The sequence below is a fragment of the Rhipicephalus microplus genome, chromosome X (genome assembly GCF_043290135.1).
Source record: "Rhipicephalus microplus isolate Deutch F79 chromosome X, USDA_Rmic, whole genome shotgun sequence".
Lineage (NCBI taxonomy): Eukaryota > Metazoa > Arthropoda > Arachnida > Ixodida > Ixodidae > Rhipicephalus > Rhipicephalus microplus.
This window is the reverse complement of record NC_134710.1, coordinates 320381881-320399464: the sequence shown is the minus strand read 5'-3', so window position 1 is coordinate 320399464 and position 17584 is coordinate 320381881. Positions and strand designations below refer to the sequence as shown.

The following is a 17584-nucleotide window of genomic DNA, read 5'->3' as shown; positions in this document are numbered from 1 at the left end:
CGACGAATCAATGTTTCTTTGTTCTGGGCTTTCCGTTGTCACACTTCCTTTCAAAGCAGACAGTAACAAGGTCTTTGAACGTTTTCGAAAACTATCAGTTTGACCGACAGCGGTCAAAGAAAGTGAGTCCGTATCTCGGCTACTGCTAAATACTCAGTTGCTAAATATGCAGAGAGCTATTTGACGAGAGCCGTGCCAAGTTCTACTTTATCTAGCAAGTTTCGCGATGTTATAACGGCTCGTTCATTCTGACCACTTGCTTGCGGATTGTTAACCTCTTTTTCCTCGCCACCGGTGGTGCAAAATATTTCTTGGCGTCAGCGCACGACTGCGAACTAGAGGGCAGCTGATTGCGCCAGCGAACCTGTTATTACTTTTTTTTTAATGCGAAGCATTTCTTTTTCAGTACTGCAAGCATTTTTGGCGTCTTTTCGCGTATCTGCCTATCTATCTATCCATCTAGCCACTTACGTCTGGCTGCTCTCGTGGTCACCCCCTTAACTCGGCGCGAACCAAAATTAGTATGGGAGAGTAAGATGGCTTGACGAACATGATGCGCTGGTCAAGTCATGAATAAGGTAACAATCCCGTCACGTACGTCGTTAAACACTTCCCTAGGGATAGTGGCACCTACCCATGGGTGGGTATGGGCCACAGGTGGCTGACACGTAGTATCTATCCAGTAACATGCAGGGAACACACAAGGGTAATTTTAACGCGTGAGCGTTATGAAAAACCTGACATCGGCAGCGTTGACTCTACAATGCTGAGAATAAATGTCAGGGTTGCAGCAGGGATTGAACCCAGCATTCTGCGTGGCAATCAAGCATTCTACCACAACGCCACGCCGGATCTATAGGAACTACTTTTCAAATAGACCATAATGTTCATGAAACGTCAATTATGTTTGCAATGCTGTCTGCCCAGTTTTACAAACATTACGTATTTACTCTTTTGATAGAGCCGTCTCATCGGGTTAACATCAATTGTAATTAGGTGTCATCCGCTAAAAGTGGTTTATATAGCAGTGTCCAGGGATATACCATTCTCGCCAGCCCCAGCCCTTCATATCAGCTTATCGCTTCTGGTGTTGCTAATACTCATGTACCTGTTGGCATCGTTGCGCAAGTCCAAAGAACTGGTTGTATAACACATCTGCAACTCTTCAACGTATGTCTTTGCGTGCAACGTTTGTACATATATTCAGCGTCGTTCCATAACGTGTCGTTTATTTTGAAAAAAATATAACATGATCACCGTCTCTCCGCATGCTTCACATAACGTTCATTCCCAAGGTATGTGGGACCTGGCCTTTTTTTAATGTTAACGAGCTCACGGTAGTATCAAGTTGTGGGTCTGTTTGTATGAATAACCCCTGACCGTGTCATGTTCAAGCGCATTGTGCAGATACATTTAGGCTTGTCTGCATTTGGGACACACGTCTCTTCCATAAATCACTCGCCCTTGTGATATCGCATAATTCCATCGTCAACTTATCTCGGCAGTCTTCTTCGGGTTCCTGTCACCACGTTTTCTTCAATGCAGGTCCTTTCATTTCAGTCCCTCGAGGGGTGGAATGCTCTCAGATACTCGATGAGAAAATGGGACATTTATAGGCACGGTAAACAGTATGGCGATGTTATTTTATGAATCGGCAGTTTCCGTGAAATGACGGTGATGATTGCGATGATAATTGTTGGGATGACGACGACAATCACTTTCAGTATAGAGGTACCCGCCCACTCAGGAGAAGTGGCCGAGAATCAAGCGGATTTACTTGCAAATCCAAAAAGGTACAGGACTGTACACTAAACTCCAGCGAAGCCACAATGATGCGTCGTTATTGTATATACGCATAACTTGTTTTTGCCCCCATCCTCACCCTTCATCACTTCTTTTTACAGCGAAAGCTGTTATGAGTTCAGAACATGGGTCTCGCGTGGCGCCGTAGTTGTCCGCCACCGTTGCCACCAGTGTCCAAAATCAGGATTGAACGAAAAAAAAACTCTAAAATACGAACACCAAAGACACAATGACGCACCTGCCCAGTATTCTACCACTGAGCCATGCCAGTGCTTGGAACTCAGTAAATAAAAAACGCAAATGACACAACGGGATCTGAACCCAGGTCCGCTGCGTGCCAGCCCAGCATTCTACTACTGAGCCTCGCCAGCGCTTGGAAATTGTTTCTGAACTGCCCTTAGGCTGGATTATAGTCGGTAAAAGAATCACGTTAATATGAGCAATAAAGCGTTTTAGAACGTCAAAGGAACAGCCAGGCGTCACACAACGCGAATTGCGTAACGACTGGGTCATTCAATGCTTTAACCTATTAGAAAACTTGTTGTTGATCACCTATTAACTGTGGCGCATATGCTATTCCGGCATATTTCTTCATAGTCGTCAGCCACTGCATTAAAAAATTGCACTGAATTTCCAACAAGTGTGTAAAGGATACTACGCTTGTCCAAAGAATGAAGAAAGATAGCCTAGTGAATGCTGTCCCACTACACAAAATTTATGATTACTTATGGCGTGGTGGGTACCCAGCAGTGTGCTTGCCGCAGTTACCCAAAGAGTGTTTAGAAAAGGCTTTGAAAGGCCGCTCTTCTAGCATTCGCTGTGACTGTGCTGCTCGTTACGTGCAGGCCTGGCGTTTTTTTTTTTTTTTTCATGTCCCTCTTCTCGTGCGCAGAGTTGCAGGCTAGAGCAAACCAGCTCAGGCTGACCGCTCTGTCTTGTAAAATTATTTTTCTATCTTTTTATTGAAAATCTATAATGTAAATCATAAAAATTGGTTGAAAGTAATTCCTCATTGTTAGAAAACACCCTTTTTGATATAAGAATTGAAAGAAAAGTAAGAGCAAAACTGAAAAAAACATGCACAAGATGAGGCTAAAATAATCACGTAATCGACGAAATAAGCTACTGAACTTGATGCGACTGGCCTATGAATTTCTCCGCCGTAGTGTATATATCCCGAAAGAAAAACCTTTTGGGGTAACCGGTATAACCTAGTTACAAGAGAAGTACGGAAATGTTAACTTTAATTATTTACCTGGCATTCGGCTCTAGACCACAATATGGTGGCCCCACCAGATTTGGTAGCCATTGGCGCAAGAAAAACTAAAAAAAACAGATAACCCTCATCTTTTCTTTGTACTTTTCTTCGTGTCTTAAACTTTCACGCACATTTCGCTAGCAATTATACATACTTAACTGCCCTATTTACTTTGGCTTACAGGTCAAACGTTATTATTACTTTTAATGTACATTAAAGGCACCACCCCCTTTTGTCCAATCGCACGTAGTCGGTACGTTTTGTTGTGTGGTTGTTGTTGTCATGATCATCATCATTATCATCATTCAACACATCTCAGGCCCTGTCAATGTCATCGAATAGTTCCCGTGACCATCAACCACAAATAAGTAGAAGTAATTCCGTGAACTTATCATCAATAATTAAGGCCACTTCACTCTCCACTGGGCTTCCACCATAGCCGCCGCACAGTCCAGCCCGGAAACATCAAGCGCATTTTTATTATGGCCAGGCGCTGCTGAACTCCGCTAAGAACTTCTTTGCTGCCAACGCTATTCAAGCGATTCCTAACTATATGATGAGCCAATATCCTCCACGATCAACACCTCTGCAGGCGTAGCTGTTGGTCCTGTACTTTAACACCTGGTTTCCAATGCATGCCGGTGCATTTCCTTCTCGAAGATGCTCACTCTGCAATGAATCAGGGACATCACTATCGGCGACAAACCAATCTAACTAACTCTTAGTTCGCCACTTCCGTCTCCACCTGGAAGGTGGTCGGTTCTTCGTTGTCACCGACCACGAACTGCCCCGTGAATTCTTCTACAGCTCTTCACCACGCGGGGAGTTCACCCCTAACCTTTGGATTCAAGACTACTGATGCCATTGATCCCAGTGGCATGGATAACTCTGTTACTAATGCTAATTTCACAAGTACACTTCAGCGTAAGTCCCGTAGATCGTCGTAACATTCACTTCAACAGCCTCCCGGCCTCCCAGCGCACGAACAACGAACCCGTGACAAGTCACACTGCTAATAACTCACTGTTGCTGCCTGGCTGTGGTATCACCGTCATTTGCAATAAGCCTGTTGGTCGCTCACGCCTCAACATCCCGCTCCTGCGACACAATGCCTTGCTCATTCCCGCTAAGCTTGAACGCGTGTGAAAGTTGATTTCGTCGCTGGTCTCTGCGTGTAAGGGCACCAAAGCTAGCTGGCACAATTAGGGTCCTATTAGCCGCTCTCTTCCATCATACAAGTGATTCTATCATGTTCATGCCAACATAGTTGGTCCACAATACCACCGCCTTCAAATCAGATACATACTAACTTGCGTCAATTCATTTACCCGCTGTACAAATACATGGCTCTCTCTAATATTACTTCCGAATCTATGGTCCAATGGCTTCAAGACATGCTACACCACTGTGACAAAACTTCAGACATAATTCGAACCATCTCTGTTTTGAACTCAGGCTTGCCTTCCGGTGGTGGCACACACAGAGGCTGCAGCCCATCACTGAAGTTTCAATGGCATGGTCAAACGTTTCTACTGCCAACTCATAATGATGCTTAGTGCCCAATTCTCTACTGTCCCATGGATGGAGAGACTAATAGGTCTTTGAACTATTGCAAGAAATATTCACAGTGGAGATTGACTTAGGTACGTTACTTCGCTGACTCAGTGAATTGGAATCGACATCAACACCCACTTACACGCTGTTATATGCTAACCGGCGGTGTACTGTCGTCATATCGTTGTTCCACCGACACTTCGTCACGGCCCCAAATCTATTGGCACGAGGCCATCATTAGCTTATACACCATCATCCGGCAAGACATTCTTCATGCTACATTGCAGGCGCCCTACGATGGTTTTTTTTTTCCAAGTCCTCATAATTGATTGATATGTGGGGTTTAACGTCCCAAAACCACCATATGATTATGAGAGACGCCGTAGTGGAGGGCTCCGGAAATTTTGACCACCTGGGGTTCTTTAACGTGTACCCAAATCTGAGCACACGGGCCTACAACATTTCCGCCTCCATCGGAAATGCAGCCGCCGCAGCCGGGATTCGAACCCGCGACCTGCGGGTCAGTAGCCGAGTACCTTAGCCACTAGACCACCGCGGCGTGGCTTCCAAGTCCTCAAACACTGTAGTATATGCTAAACGCTACAGGGTTTTTTTTTTTATGAATGCGCGTTAGAAAGCTGCCTTCGTATATCATTTGAAAGCAGCACATCTTCACCCTGTGGATATGATTCGCTCAACGAGTATCCAGCATAGCTACACAATAAGGAATGGGGTGCGCAATAGTAGACAACCCAATGGGCAAGGTGGCTGGAACCTTGTAGTAAGTAGTATGCCTTCACACAACAAAGGAACCAACCTCTTATAATGTTCCAAGTTGTGGTAGTTTTTCTACCACGGGTGTACAACACGGTCGTTTAGGTCAACAACAACGATGGTAATCATTACTAGCATGCAGGTAGACTCGAGCGCCGCGTTATAGTTCTTAAAAAAACGTTATAAAACGTTAATTTCTCTGGCTTTTTCATTCCTGGCAATCTATGGGCACATAGTTGTTAATTTTAGCACAGTAGCGACTGTGATTGTTTGCATTCCGCGCCTGTTAGCCATTTTACAGCACAATGGCCACAATGCTGCACTTTGGGGCAACACATATCATTTCAAAGGTACTGTGTTATATTGTTTTAGGTCTGCTAGACATAAGCGTACAGCATTCTGCGCACGTTGACATCACCACGCATGTACGCAGCCATCGGCAAGGCCTAACCTCTTGCACTGTCATTGTGACGCAGGTGACCGAGCTGTGGCTGGACGACATGTACCTGAACAACAGCCAGCCGCTCCCTGTTAATTCTTCTCCGTTCTACCTCCTCCCAAAGCAGTGCTTCGCCACTTCCGCTGACCAAGCCAGGTAATTGGCTGAATTGATGAATTGGTTGATTGATTGATGGATAGATTGATCGATTTATGAATAAATTGATCGAATGATTGAGTGATCAATTGATTGATTGATCAATTAATTGATTTATTGTGCATTAATTGATTGCTTGCTTGATTGATTGATGCCCATCCATCTTCCTTTTTCATGCTATAAACAGCGAGGTGTAAAATGAAACAAAGTTATGAAAAATAATATGGGCCAGTTCCACGAACAAAACATTTATTTAGTTTGAACCTGGCTCATGCCGATGGTGTTAAAAAAATTTTAACGAACTATTTTCAGCACAGCAAGCTGACGAGCGGATAAAATATTGGCACTATAGATGTTTCACTGCCAATAAAATCAGCTCTTGAGTTCGTGTTAAAAAATGTTTAACAATGACATCTAGCGCTGCACAAGCGAAAACCGTGATATGATCGTGAGGCAGGGCGCATTGGGGAACTCCAGAATAGTTCTTACCGCCTAGGCTTCTGTAACATGTGCCTACACTTAAGTATCCTAGTGTTTTTTTTTTTCTGCATTGCATCCCATTGCAATACTGCCACAAAATCTAGGAGTCATGTCCAGATGATTCATTGATTTGGGGGGGTTAACGTCCCAAAATCCTGAATCCTTTTGTTTATGACTTGAAAGACCGTCAGAATACCTTGTATCTTATCAGTTTTAGGTTTTAGCACAGTGGCAATTTCCTCTGTTATGGCATCCATTTTGCGGACACTTTCTTCCAGCCTATCAATAATAGCCTGTAAAACTTCTGTAATTTTCGGACAAGAGTTTAGCCCTGGGTTTTCTCATATGTCAATGGACACGAGCAACAGCATGAACATTGACCAGCAGTCTGTCAGAATTGCAAAACACCTCTGAGGGCATGACAAGATCAGAAAAAATTTATCATTGCTACGATAACCAGCCAGATTGCTTAATAGACTAACTTGCACAAAAAGCAGTGGTGATTTAGGCATGCGCTGTCCCTAAGGCAGTCACCGTGCCCGCTGAAGCGATCGCAGAACAGTTGCGCCTTTTGTAGACAGTGGAGAGGTGACGTCGCTCCCGCACGGTAGGCGTTGTATAGTTGATGGTCCACGTATCATTGCCACGCTGAGGCACACCAGAGAATTTCAGTTCAATAGAGTTTGCTGTCAATGATTGATTGATTGATTGATTGATTGATTGATTGATTGATTGATTGATTGATTGATTGATTGATTGATTGATATGTGGGGTTTAACGTCCCAAAACCACCATATCATTAGGAGAGACGCCGTAGTGGAGGGTTCCGGAAATTTAGACCACCTGGGGTTCTTTAACGTGCACCCAAATCTGAGAACACGGGCCTACAACATTTCTGCCTCCATCGGAAATGCAGCCACTGCAGCCAGGATTCGATCCCGCGAGCTGCGGGTCAGCAGCCGAGTACTTTAGCTACTAGATCACCGCGGCAGGGCCCCTGATTAACAGCGCAACACCGACTAAACTGAGACAACACTGTAATTTTTATACAAAATTTGTGGGTGAGAGATATAATAGCATGAGCACCACACAATGGCTGAAATTATTGAAGCTTATGACGTAGGCTCATAATATTCATGTGAAAATGGTACTTGCTCATGCATTTCTTTATTCGTGAAAAAATAAACTGAGAAAGATAGAGATAGTAAGTAATATGACGTTATAACTGCTGGTTCGAAGCGAGCGTAGTAGCAGCACGAAGTCAGTCGCAGTACAAGACAATGTTTTCTATGTAGACATAGTAGCTTTTGCTTTCCATTGTTTGTGTGTTGTCACGTCTAAAATTTTTTTCCCGCAGGTTCGCGGCACGATTCATCGAATTCGCAGTGCTGTTTAAGAAAAAAATTGACAGGTAGGTCATGCATTCTGACAAGAGACGAGGTATGTCCTGCATATAATGATGTATAGATCGTCGCTTGCAGTCAACCCAAATGTTCGATAATATTTGCTGGTATCTACACATGGAAAGGGGCAATAGCGCCGTAAGTTATCACATTTGATACATAAAGATAATTTCAATCATTCTTTTTCTGGAGGTCGCTTATAACAATGAGGATGTAAACATCACTTCTTTATAGCGTAGCAACATGAAACCCTTTTACCGTCTGATCCCGCAATCCAATTATACGAACCACCACGAACCAAATTCGAAAACCAAAATAATGGCTAGAAATTGTCAAAAAAAGCATTGATAACTTCTTTTTCATTTACTTGTTTTAAGGCTTGATGGTGTGGTTCAGATCTGGAGACTAATTACTTTTTTAAAAAAGATGTGAAAAGCCTCACTTATTTTGGGTGAGCCTCGTATAGTTGCCACTCAAAATTTACGGGAGATGGAATTTTCAGGAAAATTGGGTTTACTGGGAAACCTGAAGACGCGACCGCGAACTTAAAAACTCTAAGTCTTTGCTTGTAGTATCTCCTGCAACCTGTGTACTGACTCGTTACCTGCTTGCCTTTGCACAACCTGTAGCCTGATGGCTGACGCAAGCCCGAAGGTCGTAATTGCCTGAATAGTTCAGCCTTTAATTTGTTAGAGAATTGACTTGTGGTATCCTTGCATAACGATGTACCTACCATGCTGTTCAGGCTGCCGTGTGATGCACAGCCTTATTTATCGACACATATAGCGTCGCGTGGTGCGTACTAGGGAGTTCTTTCATGTTGAAGGGAAACTAAGAAGTAACAATGACTTGGTTTATATAAATAAACTGCACTGTAAGAACTCTAATACCATAATTTTCACTCTCGAACTTCATTATTACGCAGATATAGGCAAGGTTGAGCTTGCATTTCATTTTTGAATTACACGCCTAAATCTGCACCCGGAACATAAGAAATTTCAAGATACATCTTTATATTTTCACAACATTAGTTCAATGAAATTTTTTGAAACTTTGTATGCTAGGTCTATGGCACCCACAGATGACAATGCATGTCGTTTATATTGACTATAAGCAATGTAGGACCCCAGTAGACTCCATCAAAATCTATGACGTCATGGTAGAACTTTCATGGTAGCATCTCCCCTATCATTTCTTTTTCGCACGTTTTCTCACCTACCAAACGTCATGTCTTGTTAACAGGGGTGTTTTCAGGATTGTGAAATTGTACTTTATTAACACGCAATAAATTATTTGCTTCTTAGTGTTTTTTTAGTGTCAGCATTGGCGATCCCTTCGCAGTGGCACCCTGACTCCCGACGTGCAAGGTCGGGGTGGCACTCGGCAGCCCCTGTGCATGCAGACCTACAAGCATTTCTTCCCGGCCTATCGGAGGCCTGGCCCCACGAAAGACGACCTGCTACTCGACACCGCCTCGCAGAACCAGGACCACGTCATCGTCGTTTGCCGAGACCAGGTACCACCACCGCGCTGCCCTAAAGCAGCCCATCATGAAGCTGTATTACGTATATTTTACTCATTACACACGAGCGGCACAAACAAGCGACTAAAACTTAGATACGGTGTAAATATTAAGATACGACTTTTGATATTGTGAGTTTAACGTGGGTTGTGGTAAATCGCTCGTAAAAACAAAAATCATGTTGTTTTTTTAAGCACCAAAAAAATGTTCAACTCGAAAGAGAAACAAAAAACATTTTTTCGTAGTTTTTTACTTCAGCCTTTCCCGTCAACGAAGCTGCCCAATGCAAACGTTTCTTTTTCTCTAGTTGCAGCATCCAGTGAGGTTACCCTTTAGATGGGTACGCTGTGTTGTCGGGTAGATTTAACGCGGAAACGTTTTTTGGCTACTTTAGCGAAAGCACGTAGCTCTCGTGCACAAAATCCGTATCCGGAAAGTACGGGCACTCTCCCATAGGAATTCATGCCGTACTGCTTCAGCAACCATCTGCAGCTCCCCTTGCACAGACAAAAGGACTCGCTCGCTGGATTTTGTGCCGAATGGTTGTGGCCCCCGCGATCTCCGACGACAGCACAGTTCTGGCCGACCGGTTCGCCCCCCGCCATCTCCTGACGCCGTGAAGCTCTCGCTGAGTGGTGTCCCATCCTCGCACTCCTTATACCGTGTTTCAATCTTTCTCCATCTTATCTTTACTTCTGTATGCGGGTCTCCTCATCTCTATTCATATCCCTCATAATCCCTCCTTATCCCCTTCCTTCGTGAGCTACTGTTGAGGTGTCGCACTCTGATGCAGACATTTACGGGGCTCACTTTTATCTTCCTTTCTCTCATTTAAAAATCACTCCCCCCCCCCCCCCGTTGACAAAAGTAGCACTCGTGTTCATAGCTGGTAATGTGCTTAGAGATATTCTGCATTTTTTGCTGAATGCTCTCAATGAGAAATAGTATTGATCTGTTCATGCAGATGTGTATAGGAGTAACTGTTGTGAATGTTTATAGCTCGGGCGGCCTAGCTACTGTGTGGAAAGTGTTAAACTTTCTTGCTAAGATGATGGCGGAGGCAATGCGAGCTAAGATTACACGGCCGTTGTCTATCATATGGGTCCCGTGTACATGAAGGTCTGGTTTTCATCAAAAGAATGCTGCGCGCATTTCGTAAATACAAAGGTGCACCCAGATGGCATTTCCATTCAAAATGTTTTCGTGTACTGGTATTACGTTCTCGACACGCATACCGAAGAATTGAGTGTTCTCCTACAAGGAACACGAAGGAAGCACTTTAGATGTGCACCATCAGCGACCTAGGCGCCCAGCTGTTGATGTACTTCAGTCATCTTAGCTCTCTGGAACAGCTGTTTCCGTGCTTTAACGAATTATTGCGCACGCAAGATATGGTGGAATTATTAGACCAGGCTCTCCAGCGTAGCCACACCTCAATACTAACTTCTTCCAGGTGAAATTACTTTCCACGCCAAGCATTATTAGAGATATGCGAACTGCTTGGATGTTTCAGCGACTCGGTTTCCCTAAGGTCAACTGTCATACCGTGGTTAAACAACTGTAAAACTCGGCAACGGTCATGCGGCAAAACGGGGACGCTTGGCATCTTTTCTGCGCTAACGCCGTAGTTTTGAATTTTGCTTAAAACCTAGAACGACCCTTGCACGTTAGTAACACTGGACTATAGTCGTATACACGCTCAAGCAACGGTTTTTGAAGTGACTGTTCGCATTAGCACTTTCAGCTCAAAATATTCGCGGACATGATAAATATGTGCAACGCTCCTACTCAGCTTTTATGCATAGCATTACCCACTTTTAAGCAACCTAGATAAAGACAACACGCTAAGACGATTGCTAAAGTGCAGTGAACATTTACTGTCAGTCTCGTTTTATGACGACGTCACTCGTCATACTGAAGAGAAGCCAGAGTCTACAAAATGTCAGTGAAGATGTGAACACCTACAAATAGGATCTGTGTACGGCCAAGCGAATTGAGTAATAATAAGGCGTGAGACAAAAATTTCGCGTTTACCTTTTTAAATTTAACACCTGTAGCACAATTAAGTAGTGTGAAAATGTGCGAATTATAAAAATTAAGTAATTCCAATTAACGGAGGTGTGACGGCGTTAGCTGGTTGACTTGAGCACAAAAAAAAATACAATTAAATGTTGCAAGCTGCAGCGTTGGGCACGCTATTGATTTTTTTTTTTTTTTGACGGCAGTGTATGGCATGAAAAGTTCCTCGTAATATTTTATTTCACCGATGCATTTCAAGACAACTTAGTTCTCTCGCTTATCTCAGCTGGAAATTCGAACGTCTTTGCGTATATTTGTTTTAAACAGCTTCATATTCTGACCCTTCGGCTTGGAGTGGCCCCACAGCAAAGAGGCATGCGTGCCTGACAGATTGCATATAGCACTGTCGCTTTCTTTTCAACGTGCACTTCTACAAATAGACAGTTCAGCTTTCCCCCCCCCCCCCCCCCCCACGTTCAATTTTTTAATTTGTAGCTTCCTCCAAGCGTGTCAGTGTAGGTCAGAATTTCCATTCGTCTGCAACGAACGTCGACGCTGCGCATCACAAAAATGAGGTGTTCTTCATTCAGCAAAACTTGTCCTCCAACGTTCAAATATTCGCAGTTCAGTGCTAGCTCTACCTCCGCGAAATTCTGCTGAGGCCCCCTGGAGTAAGCGCGCGCAGTACAGCAAAACCTCTGTCGGAAATATGTCTCGATACTCTGCGTTAGACGGCGCTGCCATGTAGGCACCCGGCCCGAGCCCGAACTTGGGCCCTGAGCGCCATCTAGCGAATCGAACCAAACCCACCAAATCGCCCCCTGTTTTTGGCGTCAAGAGTGAAGCTCTTGCGGGCAGAATACGAAAAATAATGTCAAATCGAATGGTGTGCTATCCAACTCAGTTTTCGAATCTAGTAGCCGCTACTCTTAAACCTGATTATTTTGGAATAGTTTACGATTGTTTCGATATGCCAACTGCACCCATATAAACAAAACATTGGCACCACTAAGATGATCCGCGAGGGCGGTGCAGAGGCCTACAAAATATGTGCAGCCAGCTTCGTCACACGGGGAGCCAAGATTGGCCAGTTCATTCACGCACTCTGAAAACTTCTTTGAATGCGAAGAACCAAACTGGGTCCATATTGACAAAAGTATTCTACTCTACAATTGTTCTTAATAAAGCTTCAGCCATCATGATGCAGGGCGTATCGATAGCGAAGCCGGCTGTCTACTAATATCAAACAGTACTTCAAGAAAAAAAGCTTTGCGAGTTCTGCCCATACATGCGAATTCTGCCCATATTCTGCCCACTCCCCTCTGTAATACTTCGCTCCTGAGCGTAAAATAAAATTAAATTAAATAATATATTTGTTCGCCTCGCTACAATTGTCTTCAACTTTTAAATTACTATTACCAATACTAAAATGAGATCATCATTGTACATGAATTTCAAAAAACGATGTTGAACATTCGACAACTACTCAAGAAGCATTTGATGGGATTCGATTTGCTTTTGAGCAACCAGAATATTTGTGACAGACAGACAGACAGACAGACAGACAGACAGACAGACAGACAGACAGACAGACAGATTAGATAGATAGATAGATAGATAGATAGATAGATAGATAGATAGATAGATAGATAGATAGATAGATAGATAGATAGATAGATAAATAGATAGATAGATAGATAGATAGATAGATAGATAGATAGATAGATAGATAGATAGATAGATAGATAGATAGATAGATAGATAGATAGATAGATAGATAGATAGATAGATAGATAGATAGATAGATAGATAGATAGATAGATAGATAGATAGATAGATAGATAGATAGATAGATAGATAGATAGATAGATAGATAGATAGATAGATAGATAGATAGATAGATAGATAGATAGATAGATAGATAGATAGATAGATAGATAGATAGATAGATAGATAGATAGATAGATACGCTCAAAGTCGCTGAAGTTCGCCAAGAAATGCTTCGCATTTAAAACGATTCTGGCTACCCCTGGGTAGATTCATCGTTAAAGTCGGGCTTATGTAGCTGAGTGCATTTCATTAAATCGGATCAAGGAAAGTGGCAGAGAATGAGACACCTTAATGCCATGGCGCTGAGACGGGCTCCAACATGGGCTTCAGAATAGAGCGCCGCGCCAGCCTTTACTTCCTCGAGAACCACTTCAGGACTGAACGTGCGTTGAATAACATGCAAGCAGGCAATGCTGTTTATGCAGACAAAGCACCTACAAGTAGCATGTCAGTGGTAACAGGCATCCAGAAAATCGTGTTTCGTTTGTTGATTGAAAGGAGAACCTTAGTAGTATCTAGCCTCACGGATGTAGTACCAGTGTAGAAAAAGGCGAGGGAGGGGGGGTGAGCGAAAATACTCGAGTGTGGGGCAAAACCCCTACTAGTGTTGAACCGGTGGGTGTGATGGCAATGCCTTCCCGTTTCCGGAGCCCTTAAAAAGTGATTAGGAGGTAATGTAAGGCGTTCTCGTGTGAAGCACAAGAATTCAGACGCCACTAATTATTTCACCTGTGAGGGAGAAGCAATGGAAAGAGAAGGAGCCCGGCGTTGAAAAATGCCATGGGAAATGTGCACGAGTAGCCCCTATCTGATCCAAGCGCCACAGTTCGTTTGGATTATTCCGTTGCCATTCTGGCCACTTCTCGAGTTTGTTTGTTTGTTTTTTTCTTATCATCCATCTCGCGCAGCGACATAGCAGGGGTGCGCCACTTTCGTGCGATTAAAAAAATATTCGCCATGAAATACGTCTTCCGCAGAAGCCTAGCAAACCTCTCTTTCTAATTCGTTCATGGCGTCTCTGGTGGTTGCATTCGCAGGGATCACCCTAAATTTTTTTTGTTTACTTACACGGCTTTGACAACTCATTCAACATTCATGTATGCGATAAGAAACTTAATTTACAGTGCCTTGTCTCAGCTTGTGTACGTTGCTTTGTGGCGTTAAGTTTCATAATTTAATTAAATCAGATACACCCCTATTGCAATATTTCTCGTTCTTATACAAAAAAGATGCGCACATTTTAGCAGTTCGTACTTTAAGTGAAGATATATGTAGAGTGAACATTCCATGGCGTTCATGCGTGTCTGTGTGTGTTCATCATAGGTGCGCGTCCTTCGAAGGTGTAAATCACTGCAAAATATATTGCGTAGAAATAGAGTAACATTGTGGTAAAATAAATCCAATTCTGGCGATACATGGGCCACCGGCACCCGCGATCTGCTTATGAAATCCGCCGCCATGAGAGACTCCCTGGATTAACTTCGGTCACGTCCACAACATACGTATAAATGCAAGCCCAAATGAGCGTGTTTACGTACATTTCACTTTTATCCAAATTTTTCCGTCATAGTCAGAATCGAACCCGATACCTCCATCCCCGCCCACGCAGTGTCATCGCCACTAAGCTACTGCATGGCATCTGAAAGTTTTTGTTAACAAACAATGCCTTGCTCAGAGATCAATGCCGATGAATAGTTGTTTTCTGAATATTAGTCCTAGCTTCTGTTATCTTCTTCCCTAGTTTTTCTCTCTTTCTCTCTCTTTCTCTCTCTTTCTCTCTTTTTTAGGGACGTTGTAAGAATAATCCAATGTAAACAATTCTACGATAGGCGGTACACCAATGATTCATAAATGCTCTGCTTGAAAATAAAGATAATATTAGGGAGTTTTCTAATAGAGGCCCCAATCGTTTCGGGGCCCTATAGAAATAGCGTCGAGGTCACTGCGCATGCGCGAGACCCAAACAGGGCTCAGGTTTTGAGTTGGAGACGCTATTTCTCGAGTTTATTGGAAGCCCCAAAGCCTGCCCCAAAATCTTAGCGTCATACAAACGTGATGGCACCCACTAAATTGACGGCTCTCGGCAAATACTAGTCACCTGGAGTAGGGTGAGAGTCGAAAGACCTGCTATTTGAAAACTTTTAGCTACTGCGTGACACAAAGTGAACACACGCCAACGGCATAGAAACCCAAACTTCTTGTGTCCACTATTCTAAAACTCCTTAATATTGGGTAAAAATAACGATCTCACGTGGTTGAGTACAAATGAACACCGCTTACAAGGTACCGTAAAATGGGGTTACTTTGTGACATGCACTCGGGTGTCTGTACTTTGAATCTCGCGCCCCGACCAGAGGCCGCCGAAAGGCAATAGGCCGCTCAAAATCTTGCCTGACATGCCAAGTGACCTAGCGACAGATGGGTGAAGTTCCCATGCTGCATATCCACTCTAGATGCCGACATTTTGAATGGTGCTTTGGCGCGCATTCTTGAAGCACCATGAACTTTTGGGGGGGGGGGGGGGGTCAACCCGTTTCCGCAAGGAAAACAGCGAAAAGTGGTATCTACTTGTGGTTGTTATGCACACTAAAATAAACTGTCGTATAAACTCGATGAAGTACTGTCTGTTTACTCTTATAAAAAGGAAACTGAAATGTTGATACTTTGTGGGGTGACTTGATCACACGCCAGCTGTCGCAAAGTTACCCCAAGAAGGGCAGTTCTTTCTACGGTATCAAAGCTGTATGACCTAGGAAGACGTCTCCTTTTGAGGGCAACAGCGCAGAAGAAAGCAGTGAAAACGAATCGTGTCCAGATGCATGGTTCAGAGGTGACAACAAAAGGTGGTCGAAAGGAGATAGAAGTGGTTATGAGGTTCTCTCCAGAAGTCTTGACAACCTATCTGAAACGTACACTCCTACCACTTCCGTGATACCAAATACTAGCGACGTATTGAGGGCCCATGGGGGGGGGGGGGGGGGGGTCCGGAGAAATAACTTTCAAAAAGAATGACTTCGTCGTAGTAAACTTTGAACGACAACTTCAGCCGGAAAGATTGACGGCAGTCAAACCTAACGGGAACATCGTCAGCACTATGGAGAGGACGCAAAAGAATTGGACATGGCCGGATTACGAAGACGCAATTTCGTACTAAAAAAGAAATTCTGTACCCAATTGAATCCCCATGCCAGTAGGCAAACGGGGCATCTTTGAGGTAAAAGGTCCTGATGGAGGAGGGAGATGTACGAATAAGTTTTCATAAAATTTTACCGCTGCTAGAACAGAAACCAAATGTAGGTAACTCAAATAAACTTTTGATGGGGTGACTTTGTGCCAGATTTTTTTTCAACCATATCCAGTCAAAAACAATGGCGTCACAAAGTTGCCCCACATGAAGGGGGAACATTGGGACAGCTTTTAACCTTAATATAGCAGTTTGAATTAAAAATGCGCATTTGTAGAACAACCCATCGTGCAAGAGAGATTTCGAAATGTTGTGCCATTATTCATTCGCCTTCATGTAGATAATTCTTCAACAAGGGAATGAAAACGTGTGAATTCTGTCACAAGGTAACCTCATTTCACGCTACTTTTAAACTCTGGATATTGCCTTGCCGCTGATATGCGTAGAAAAACTGGCATCACAGAAAGTGTGGCTGAACACAAGGCTTGCAAAACAAACAGAAATGCAGGCACGGCATGTTTTCGCCCGATTTAACACGAAACATGAAGCACCATTTCGAGCGTCTTACTTCGGACAAGTGCGCGCTGTGAGTAGCAAACAGGGAATGTTTTTCGACGGACGAGCTCATTGAGATAGCAGCTGTCAATGCATCACAACCAAAAACTTCTAAAATCATCCACAAAAAAAAGAACTGTTTAAAGCGTATTCAGTATGATGCAGCATTTACGTTGATGTTTATATAAGGTTCTAACTTCAGTGACACTTGAAAGCGCATTGAGGAGAGATAATGTTGTTCATTTTTTTATTTCTTAGCTACATTTATCAAACTCTTTGAGTTTGTGTTTATCTATTTCAAATATTCAGTTATTTTTAGTATAATATGTACTTTTTAAAATACGAAATATCTAACGAGCTCTTTGGAGAAAGATTTTTTTTTCAACTGAGAACATTACAGAGTAAATCAGCGTATCACAATAATTCAGAATCAGAATGGTGTTCAGTGCAATAAAATTGTATGTTCTAAACCCATTCGAACATGAGTTATGATATGTTGAACATTCCTAAGTGAGTCAATTTCAAGCTGGACGTTCACTCGTAACGTTCTATATGCTGTACCTTTTGTTCTAATGAGTTTAGAACATACATTTTTGTTGCACTGCTC

General features: G+C 43.2%; 1 protein-coding gene across 1 annotated transcript in view; it reads left to right on the top strand.

The window, feature by feature from the left end:
• LOC119162362 (vesicular acetylcholine transporter) overlaps positions 1–17584 on the top strand; it is a 229798-nt gene that overhangs the window by 191483 nt on the left and 20731 nt on the right. The window contains exons 4-6 of the mRNA XM_037414771.2: positions 5866–5984; positions 7822–7875; positions 9209–9383. Coding sequence (XP_037270668.2) covers positions 5866–5984; positions 7822–7875; positions 9209–9383 — 348 coding nt within the window. The remainder of the gene's footprint in view (positions 1–5865; positions 5985–7821; positions 7876–9208; positions 9384–17584) is intronic.